The sequence below is a fragment of the Alligator sinensis genome, unplaced genomic scaffold (assembly GCF_000455745.1).
Source record: "Alligator sinensis unplaced genomic scaffold, ASM45574v1 scaffold744_1, whole genome shotgun sequence".
Lineage (NCBI taxonomy): Eukaryota > Metazoa > Chordata > Crocodylia > Alligatoridae > Alligator > Alligator sinensis.
This window is the reverse complement of record NW_005842241.1, coordinates 1,837,814-1,849,510: the sequence shown is the minus strand read 5'-3', so window position 1 is coordinate 1,849,510 and position 11,697 is coordinate 1,837,814. Positions and strand designations below refer to the sequence as shown.

The following is an 11,697-nucleotide window of genomic DNA, read 5'->3' as shown; positions in this document are numbered from 1 at the left end:
TTCCATCATGTCTAGGTCTAGGGTAAAATTCTTTAAGATGCTTAAGCCATTTATGTAATTAAGTTCCACTGAGATGCAGCAGAATCAAAGTCTGCCAGTTCACTCAGGACAGTTCTCAAAGACGCTTACAATTTTTCCTGGTATAACAGTTGGAATTGCTATCACTTGTTTTTCTAATAAAAGTACCTCTTCTAAGTCAGCATCTTGAAATTTTATTCTGGATGGTTCTCGACTCTGAGCTACTTAAGAAAAATCTTCTGCATTTAACTGCAAAGTAAAAGCTGAATCCCTGAAGCTCAACGGATGCAAAAGTCCATAATAATTAAGATGGTAAAAATACCTAAAATAATTAAGTTGGTCTACCACCACAGCCTATTTTTAAGCACCAATTTTTAATAATTTTCTAAAACTTTGCTTACTCAAATATCTCCAAGAAAGTCTGTTACAAGTTCATGTAGTTAAAAGCCCTTTTTTATCTTGGTTTTTAAAATCTTGCTATTTATTAACATAGAAAACAGCAAATAAATCAAGTTCTAAAAAATAAATTATTTTCTAGGAACCTAGCAGAGAATTCATATTTTTAGAAAAAGCTAGAATCAAAGAAGATATCCTTAGATGGGTCTTGTGAATTATCAGAGCGTTACTTCCTTTTTCTGTAGTTGTCAAACTGTCTCTCCTTGTGAAAGACTGCATCCTGAAACTCCATACCTGTAACCACACAGAAAACTAGCTCCTAACAATGCCCCAAAAATCATCAGAATGAAGAAATCGAATATGGAGGTGAAAATATATTCAAACTAAGGAACCAGATGCCTCCTTATCAATTCAAGGTCTGTTCCATACCAAATCCTTCCTCGTTATCATCAAACAAGAAATCTGGGATACTGGCAAAAGGAGAAGATATTGCCACACGTCAAGACAGCAGAGTTTGAAGTGCAAAAAAACAACCAAACAAAAATGTTAAAAAAAACTTTAGTTTTTGAGTTTTATTAATGAAAAAGTAGTAAAAGTCTCATCTCTGAACCTATCTTTAGTTTGAGCTTTACAAGATATGAACTTTATAAGATCTTTATATCTGAACGTATGATCTTCCGTCTACTGACTTCATCAGATGATGATGATAGCGATCATCTTTACTATGTAAATCCACTGCTTACAAAAGTTTGATATACATCTCTGATTTAGTTAGGGCCTTTTATACACTGCACTTCAAGCTGTTCAAATGTTGATCGGTGTTAGTGCTAGCTTGAGTTTGGAACAGACACACATTTTAAGACTAAAAACCTTCTCTGACTGTCCACCACCTACACAGCTCTGACTTGCCACTAGAGGGCTGACAAGTAGGAGTCCTACTAGGAGTTAGTTACAGCTGAGTTGCCACTACCGGGCTGGTGAGCCAAGACAAGCTTCTATCCCTGCTCTAGGTGGGGTATGAGATCTGGGCAGGGCTGGAACATGAAGCTGGGAGATGAAGACTTAATAGGATGGGTAAAATAAGCTAAACAACATAGATAAAAGATAATTCTGCCCTGGCAGGACACAACTTTGAGCAGCATAACAATCGCTTAAGACTAGTTTCAGGTGTTAATTCATAGATTGTAGAGTTGGGAAGGGACCACAATGGATCATCATGTCTGACCCCCTGCCCCTGGCTTGTGTGAAGAGCTCCAGGAGTCACCCAAAATTACCATGTAACAAGGCCCTTAGTCTATAAGGTGTGAATCTACCCTGACTTCTGCCTCACTACCAGTAAGCTCATGTTGATCGTCTCCCTAAAAATATGAGCTTAAGCTTTAAGGGTGTGGGAAGAAGTAACGCTTATATTCTGAATACACTTTACACAGAAAAACAGAGCCACTGCACAATGCACACTTAATAGAACAGAATGGCTATCAACTCCATTTTCAATATGAAGTGAATTAACCCATCCTCACCCTCTGTCCTACACTCTTGAAGCCAATCCTGCCCTGTAAGTTTCACCCCGCATGCATGTCTCTATGCAGGTACTGGCAATGCAAAGTACTTACACAGCTTTTTAGGGAAAGTCCTTTTAAAACTGCAACATGAGGCAGAGAATGTGGGAGGTCCCAAAGCAACCAGCTCCTGGTATGAAGAAGCAAGGACACCCAAGCCTCCACACACACAGCTAGTCACCCTCGTCTGGTTACCACCACATGCAGTTAGGGAGCATGCAAGCAAGTACAGGCATGGGCTATGCAGGTGAGACATTCAGAAAAACTAAGACATGAACTGTGAGTTGGGTGGAGAACAGCAGTGAGCAACCCAGAAGCCGGAAACACCTGGCAACCTCTCCAACCCTTTGACATACCCTTCTCAATTGAGCCTGAGACACTACTATCCAAGATCAGTAGCAGGGAGGTGAAACTGACATGGTAGCTTTCCAGGTCAGCAGTTAGAAAAGCTGGGAAGTTCTTGGTGGGGGGCAGACCCCTTGGACCCACACAGGCCCCCAACACCTGGCAACCCCTTTAGGGGAAACCTGGGAAAACTCTGGGCACTGAACCCCAAAAGGCACAACTGTCTGGGTACTCTACCACCTCTTGGCAGCATTCTGGCAGCAATGCAAGTCCTAAGAAGTGAGGATTCTACTTAGAGCCCTTAACAGCGTGTGTCCAGGGACAATTATGAGCTGATTCCCCAACAGTGACACACTTGGAAATATTCAAGTGTTATGTCTGTTCATGCTATCAGGTCAATCAGGACAACTTGTGGGTGTGAGACATCAGCATTACAGCTCAATTCCTTCACACAGAAGCAGTCATTCTGGGAATAAGGAAACCGGTCTCAGAACCAGTAAGACAGCCAGGTTCTGGGTAAGTATGGTATACTGTTTAGTGCAGGTGTTAAACATCAGTGGCATGGTGAAGCACTGAACACAGAATGCTGATGTAATACATTTGCAAACGCAAGAGCATGCCCTGGATGCAATCTGATGCCACGGTATGCTGCAAGAGCAAAAGTGTGCTATGAAAAATGGGTGGAATTGGGCCTGAGCTGTGCTGACCCTGTATGCTGGGTCTGGAACCACAGATCAGTGAGTGAAATGTGCCACCAATTTTAATCTGGAAAAAAAAGCGTGTCCCAGCTATCAAAAGTTTGGAAAACAATGAGCAAAAATTCAAATCAGCACCCTTGTTTGTATCTGCAGACAGCTGCAAAGAGAATCACTGATGCTTCAAAATGAGAATCTTATCAGGCCTCAGAGATGTTACTAAAGCCTCATGACTACACCACCAGTAGAATTAGACTGATACAGAAGTCCAGTTCAAAACAGAATTCTTAAGTGCTAGGAAAGCACTACCAGTCTACCTGTAGGCATTTTTACAAAGCAGCTAATTGCTGTGGAGAATCCAAACAGCAGTATTTTATCCTGGGTGTGGGTGGCCTTACTGACAAAACTTAGAAACTTCTCTTGTGAGTAGGATGAATAGCTATACAAAAGTATTCATTATGTAAGCCAGGCATCATGATGAACCAACGTTGAGCCTGGAGAAATAGAACACTGGAAACAAGTGTTACCAACTTGAATTTAAGGTCATGGATTTGTTTTCTGGTCTCCTCCAGCCTCAGGTAGAACAGAGACTTTTTTTAAAATCTAGGACAAGGAAATGTCAATATTCTCAGGTATTTCCACAACACCTCCTCTACAGCTCCCAGAAGAAACCAAGCTACTTTCACTGATAAAAAGGCTTTTCTCAAAAGGGACAGGAGAAGAGGTGGTAATTAATAGAACTGTTCACACCAACTCTGGGCAGTGAGATCCAGTCCCCCATTTGTCAACTATGGAAGCTACGAAAAGCCAAATGGAAATCCCAAAAGGTAGGTGTAGATCTCCCACTGGCTCTGTTGTAACTCTCAAAACTTTTGTCAAGTTGACTGCCTCTGAAAGGCCACGAGACAGGCATCTCCTAGAATGCCTGGGCTTCTTTCATAGCTGATACATCCTCATCCATGTTGAGGTTGATACTTTTAAGACTTCAATGTCTGGAGTCAATATTTAACTCCCTAGAAATTTTTGGTGCAGCTCTTAAGTTCTTCAGAACAGGTAGCTTCTTCACTTGTCTGCCAATCAAAGAATTCTGTCTTTTTAAGAGAATAAATACTCTACCATGGTCTGTAGTTTACATGGTATGTCCATCACAGAATAACAGCTTTGGCCATTGTAGTAGGGCACTAAAACGTGCCTGCTCCTTTAAGGCTGAAGCAGCCTAGCCAGCAGAGCTCCCCAGCTGTGGGTTGCCATAGTAACAGCTTAAGAAGGTAATTGGGTAACACCTGCAGGAGTCACATGACAGCAGGGTTTTGGGACATATATGCTTAGGGCTGAAGATAGCAAGGCACTCTCTCTCTGGCAACCACCAGAGAAAGAACTCCTGCATGTGAAAGCTGCCTGAGAACCAGTGCTGCCTGCTTTGCTACTCAAGTGCTGTGAGACTTTAGGAACCTCCCAGGTATTTAAGCTATGTGGCATGCTGTATTAAGGGTGTACGCCTGACCCCTAACGGGGGCATAGTACTGTTGCTATTGATAATACTTACATTACAGCCTAGAGGCTTTTGTTCGTTTCTGTTTACACCAGACAACCGGGATGAGGCTATAAGGGGAGGTCTGGAGGTCTCATTAGTGCCCTGAGAAAAGGTCCCAGATTTTGGGTAGAGTTAGGGACAGACACACACAGAGAGAGGTGCTATGGAGCTGCGGAGAGCCCTACCGCCAGAAAGGCATAGATACAAGGGTGCAGAGAGCCCTAGAGCCAGAAAGGCTCAGATACGAGGACGCAGAAAGCCCTAACACCAGAGGGGTGCAGACACAAGGGCACAGAGAGCCCTAGCGCCAGCGGGACTCAGAAACAAGGGTGCAGAAAGCCCTAGAGCCAGAGAAGCACAGATACGAGGGTGCAGAGAATCTAGTGCCAGCAAGGCGTGGATACAGGGGTATAGAGTCCAGTGTCAGAGAGGCACAGAAGTGATAGATGGTAGTAACATCTGTGAGGCTTGGGACACAAAAAGGGGAGGTAGGAGTCATGTATAAACCTTAGACATCAGGATATTAAAGGGACAGCCTCTTGCCTAGAAATAACTTATTCATTACAAAGGCATGACAGGCAAGACAGGTGGGCAGACTGCCCAGACATGTGAGCAGGCCGTTGTGACAACCAGCCTCGAGACACACCTGTTACAGCCATCAACCTTACAACAACTAGCACCAATATTCATGACCATCTGCCTTTTCTTAGTACCTCTTATTTCATCCCTGGAATCTGGTAGAATTTTTTTTAAAGGACAGGGATTGTTTTGCCCTAGATCAGTTAAAATTGTACTTAACAAATTCATCACCTGAAGCTGTGACAAGTCTGATAATCATGCCTTTCATCAAAATAGATCCAATTTCTTTGTCCTTATGGGTGCTCATACTGGGCTCAAACTCCTCTTGCATTTAAGGACCTTGATTTAGGTAGGCATCAAAATACTCAATCTTTTGGCAGCATCCGATACCTTTTTGTCTGTGTGCTTTGAGGTGGGAGGAAGGGTATTTGTGTTTTGTCATAGTCCTGTGACTAGTTCTAGGAATTCTGACCAGCATCTCTGCAGCTTGAGAAAGGAAAACCTGAAAGGCTCAAAATATCCTCTACCATCAGGTTTAGTGCAGGTGTTATCATCACCTCCTGCAGTAAAGTGCATTCCTCGGAAGACGACTGTAAAGGAACAACAACCCTCATATTTTCCGTTCTGGTCTTGTCAGCCTACAGTCAGTGGAAGGGGCCTAGCCAGGGAGGTTCTCAGGGAGCTTTATCTTCTTTTACCGACTGTGCAGAAGTAAGATTACACAAGGACAGTGTCTGCAGTAAGGTTAAGAAGGCCATGTGATGCATCTGGCTGAGACCAGAGCTCCCAGTACCATTCCCAAACTAGGTGGGACAGAACTCTGAATGGGACCTCTACACTATGTTCACTGGTTCGCTAATCCTGATGGTAGAGGATGTCTGAACAGTAGATGTAATAGAATTGGGTTGATGTCAGTAAGAAGGATTATACTGGAAGTGGTGAGGAGTATATTTCCTCATTGAGAGGTGGCAAAGAATCAGGACCAGCCATACCTCTGCAAAAGATACAGATGCCTCTATGGCCCACAAATTTTTGCTCGACTCCATCATGGGTATAGGTACCAAATCAATGCCAGGCTTCTTGTTTTACCTGAACTTACAATTAGGCTCTCACATCCTAAAACAGCACAAGAAACCATGCAGGGTTGAGCACCTATGATCTTAACAGCAAATATAAACAGTTTTTCCACACAATCTTCCCACTGTATCAGATGTCAATCTGTTACCAAGAAAATAACGATGACACAAATTCAACATTACCATTTGGCACTCAGAAAAAAAGTGAACAAAGTGAGTCATAACAAATAAAATAGTTTTATATGAAATAGGCCCCTTCTCAGCGAGAGCCATTTAAGATTCCTAATCATTAACCAAGTAAACTGAAATTACTTAAAAGCCAAGTTAACACAAATAATTGAAAATCCACTCATTATTTGCAATAGCTTAGGCAAGCGTTTTCATGATAATGGAAAAAGAAAAACACCGAACACATGGGTAATCAGAGCTCCCATCGTGGCTCTAAGCTTGGGTGGTGATGACGACTAAAAGATAAGCAAAGAAGAATTCAGCAGTTTACAGATAACCTTTCCAATTCACTTGCAAAAATAGATTTAGTGTCTAATAAAAAATTATAAAAATTTTAAAAGGTGCTGTATTTGGATTTAGGCTTTTAATCTAATCAACCTGAAAGTTTCTCTCAGGATGAAAGTTCTCTTTGGTATACATGGATATACTGTAGAAAAGTGGAAAAGGGAAAAAAATCTCTAAATGACTGATTATATTCTCATCTAAGCTCTATAGTATGTACGTTTTAGCAGCAAAGCCTTTGCTGCTTTAGTTAGCATTACCATCATCACTCTAGAGAGTAATTCTGCTTTAAAATACATCTCTTTTTTCATTCACCTTTTTTTCTGGCTATGAGTAAAGATTTCTACTCTAAAACTGAGCTTAAAGTTTTTTCTGAAGATTTCATTCAAAATGCTTAAGTGCTTTACCATGTTGAAATTTGTATGAAAACCAAAATACATTTCTAAAACTCACAAAGCTTGGCTCCTTATTCAGGCAGGCCTCAACAAATTCTTTGAGGGGTTTGCTGAAGTTTCCTTCCAACGTTGGTGGATTGTTCTTTGGAATGAGGAATAAAACCTTCATTGGATGCAACTCTGAATGAGGTGGTTCTCCTTTTGCAAGTTCTATGGCTGTTATACCTAATGACCAGATATCCGCCTGTAACATAAATAATCTTTACAGATATATGAGGTGGAGTTGGGGGAAGAGAGAGAAATTTATCTAGTCAAATACTGCTTTCAAACCTTTTTACAGCAGATTGACAAAAATAAAATCACATACACACAAATAATCTATAGGTTACACTGTACCTGCTTCCAAGATACATTTTGTGTTTTCTAGCACAGATCAGAGTACCGTATTTATTCAAACCTAAGACCAGACCAGAGTTGTAGTGGCAGTTGCCACCTGCCCAGCATCTGCCTCCCGTAGCCTCTACTTCCCCCATACCTCTGCTACCTGCAGCCAGCCCCCTGCTATTGCCTCTCCACCACTACTTATCTTTTCATCACAGTTGCAGCTGAAGCCCTGCTCCAGGCCAGGGCCTGGAACATATGATGACTAGCCTCAATCCGGTCATGCAGCAGCAGTAGCTCTGGACACCTGTGGGTCTGGGGTCACCACAACTGTTGCTGCATGGCTGGGCAGGGGCTAGAGACAGCATGTGCTCTATGTTCCGTGTCCCAGGGTGGAGCAGGGCCCCAACCAGAACCAGAGCTGCAATAGAAAGGCAAGCAGTGGCAGTGGAGGGGTGGGGGGCAGGCAGAGGAGGAACTAAGTGGGAAGAGAGGGGCAGGCAAGTGGTGGAGAGGGAACAAGTGGCAAGGCATAAGGTACAAGTGGGGCTGGGCAGGACAGGGGTTATGGCAGGTGCCAGGGAATATGGGCACTGAAGGGAGACAAGCAGCAGGTGGGGCAAGTGACAAAGGGACAGTCAGCAAGGAGCAGAGATCAAGCCACTTGACTTCTCTGCAGCTTGCTGCCCCTCCGCTCCCAACTGTTTGCCTCACTGCCATGGGGGGCCAATGCATTTAAAACACAACCCTCCAAAAATTAAATTCTAAATTTTAAATTAATTTTAAATTAATTAAATTCTAATTTTAATGGAAAATTATGCATTTTCCATATCTAGAATCTAATGATTTGGGGGCTGTCTTAAATTCAAACTAGTCTAAGGTAAATACAGTAGTTTGAACAAAACACAAAATTATGTCTAATCTTATTTTTTGGGGGTGTTTTTTTTTAAATGAAAATATGGTAGAGTCAACCTCTTCATTGGAACGATGTTCCTACTCTTCATGTAATACATAAAAGCACAACATACTGAAATCACTAAAGTCACTGAATAGTCTTTTACTTAAAACTACTGCTAATGTTACAACTGATGTTTCCCATATGTGACACCAGAATTGATTCAAGTTAGAGAATATATCACATGGGGCCAAACTGATTGATTTTGGAACACCGTCCTTTAAAAGAGCAAAGATGCGATGGTTGTACTAAGTAGTACAGAGCTGAATTTCATTTTATGTTATGGTTAATAAAAGTTAAGCTTGTAATGTGGCATTTTGTGGCAATTATATTCCCATGGAAACTTGAGACAATATCATAAAAAATTAAGAGTCACAGCAAAACAAAAATCTTTATATAGATATCCAGGCAAGGTGCAGTTCAATGCAAACCCCATAATATAACACAAGTTGTGACATGATAGATCCATAATCACAAGCACAAAACTGATAACGCAACCACATGAAAGAGTCCACTACTAATACTAATGCCAATATATTTACTACCACTGTTTCTGAAATAATTAGATGCAACTTGCACCACTCCCTGAAGATTAAGAGAAGCCAGACCCAGACTACAGAGAAGCAGAAGTGAATGCCAGAGTCAAGGATCCCTGACAGCAGACATGATTCTCCCAACTTCTCAAGTTAGGGGACTGCAAGACTACTTGCCAGCAGACAGCCTGGCTTCACTCAAGATGTTTCCAGTCAGGATTGAACACATAGGTCAAGACAACAATTTAAAGTATTATTCAGAAACTAATCGCAAGTGAACCTCGCAAAAAACTAGTGTACAATACTCTATATGTATACAGTACTACTTAAAACACAACTTTCCTAACTTTCAAAAAAAGGACTTGGAAGAATTGCCATGACAGGAAAAATGACTAACAATTAAACTGCCGGATTCTGCGTTTACTGCCTCATAACAATTTACATATTAAAATGTGCTTAGTCTACAGATTTTAAATGTTTTTCTTATCCCCAGATCTACAAATTCAACCTTATCACTTGTATGAAAAGTAGATGATTATGATCATCAATAACAACTGCAATACCATGGGGCCTCCCAGACATAGGCTTCAGTGAAAACAGAATATTGCCTTCATACCTAAATACTACTGTTATGAATTCTATGCAGGGGCAAGGAGGCATGGGATGCTGATGACACTTTCACATCCAACAACCAACACAGTGAATGGTGGTACAAACAAGTTTTAAAAAGTAATTATTTTCTCACATATAATACAAACTTTTTCACCCAAAAAACATATGCATCCCAGTTTTGCAGGTATGATAAGTGGGGAAGCTGATTTTCTGCCCAGGATAGAAGCACCCTGCTTTGATTCTTGCTCTACAGTGCTGCAGCTGTTGCACTACTATCCAGGTGGCTGAGCAAGTTACTCGACTTAATAGCTTATTGTTTTTCACTAAACAGAGGGGTGTTAATCATCTCTCCTTTTTAATCATCTTAGTGTTCCACTAACCAAGTTAACCGTTCTTAGAGCAATTTTGTTGTCTACTAGCTGCTCCAGCATTTTTCCTTCTATTTCACAGGTTTGGACTCAGTTCGTGGAAGATTAACCAATGAATCGTTTAACCAATATGCCCAGTAATAACTGGTTATGCTTACAAGTTATTGTTTAGCACAGGACTGGGCACTGTCTGGCAGGGAAGGAAGGAAAGAGAAGCCGCTCAGTGCCACAGCAAAAACAGGAAGGCAGCAGGGCAGGTGGAAGGAAGGAAGGGAAGGAGGAAGAGGGGAAGAGGAAGGGAACAATGTTTACATCCCTAGTTTGGAGACTTTTTAGTCCCATTCAAAATCATAGGTCCAACCACAGGGATCAGTTTTTCAGCAGCAAAAAGGGTTTCAGCTTTAGGTGAGAAGTAAGGGGAAACAGCCTGAAGGTTCAGCTTTGTCTCTGCCTCTGAGGTAACTCTGGCACAGAGTAGCCAAAACTCTGAAAAAATGCCTTTCCAAGCAGTGCACATATATTTAGGGGTAAGTTATATGTGAGAAAATATGATAAGTTACAGTTGCTGAAGTCAATACTATTACTTGAATAAGTACCAACAGTTGAAGCATGGTTAAGTCTTTTTTGCCACCTTTTAGAGTGAACACCATTACCATCTAGTCTTGCATATACTCCAGTGACTCTTGAAAAAGAGAGCTGCAGTATCCTGGGGTAGCACGACATCCTTTGAAGGGTGATTTAACGTGCCATGCCATATCGGCACTATTAGGTGTACAAACAGTTGTACAAGATTTGCAAGATAAAGTCAGAGATTTCAGACAGAAATCCATATTGTCAAAAACACTTTTGATCTTACTCAGTTCTTTCCAAAATTGCTCTATTTTTCCGTACTCAAAAATGAATAAATTAAGGAAACCCTTCATTTCAAAAATTAAATTCAGAAAAGTTATGGAGGGATACCCCAAGTCTAAAAAGGCTAGGAACCACTGGTGTTTTCAATTATTTTCAAGGTGACAAAGGCACGTAAGTGACTGAGGTAAGGGACAAGCATTTAATTCTAGCTCTGCAAATTTCTGGGAAATATGCATTGCACAAAAATGTAGCAAGTGGGACACACAAATGTTACAGCCTCCCCCTGGCTAGATAGTAACAAAATTACCCCAAAGGCAAACTCTCCAGCCAGGGGGCAACAGGGAGCTACTTCTTTGCTCCCCTGCTCCGCCCCCCACCATGAAAGATAGGCTGTCTCCAACGGATGCTACATGAACATCAGCTAAAGATAATAATAAGCAGGGATCATGATTGGCTGTTTAAAAATCCAAAATGATCTGATAAAGAATCCAAAAATCTGTTTTTTTCCATGATTTAAATGAAACACCATTACATATACAAGTATCACTTGAACGCAATGTTTTATTGATATTTACAGTTTTAAAGCAATTTGGAAGCGTAACAGTGCCTCAATCATTATAATAAAATAAATCCTTATTACCTATATATTTTAGCATTTGATTTTGTTTATCATGGACTATCAGAACTCCCCATGCCTCCTCCGCTCACCAGGACATGTGTCCAGCTACAGCTGTCACCCTGCTACTTTAGGGTGCTGAGTAGCCTTGATATGCTGGTTCCCCTCACTCCCAACGCACAGTCCCCGAACCCCACAGCCTTGGTGGTGCCTCTCACTTCTGACCTGCTGCCCCCTAGGCCCCAGCCCCTCAGTGTGCAGGGCAAAGGGGGG

The 11,697-nt window shown here is 41.6% G+C and overlaps 1 protein-coding gene across 6 annotated transcripts in view; it reads right to left on the bottom strand.

Annotated features, from left to right (window-relative positions):
- Positions 1-11,697, bottom strand: part of STK24 (serine/threonine kinase 24) — a 78,075-nt gene that overhangs the window by 1,128 nt on the left and 65,250 nt on the right. For 4 of the 6 annotated variants that reach the window (XM_006027422.2, XM_025208631.1, XM_025208632.1 and 1 more), the window contains one exon: positions 7,166-7,351. The exons of 1 other annotated variant lie outside the window; for it this stretch is intronic. In XM_006027422.2, coding sequence (XP_006027484.1) covers positions 7,166-7,351 — 186 coding nt within the window. Of the gene's footprint in view, positions 1-7,165; positions 7,368-11,697 lie in introns of all 6 variants that reach the window. One more of the 6 variants, XM_025208633.1, reaches the window with a different exon arrangement.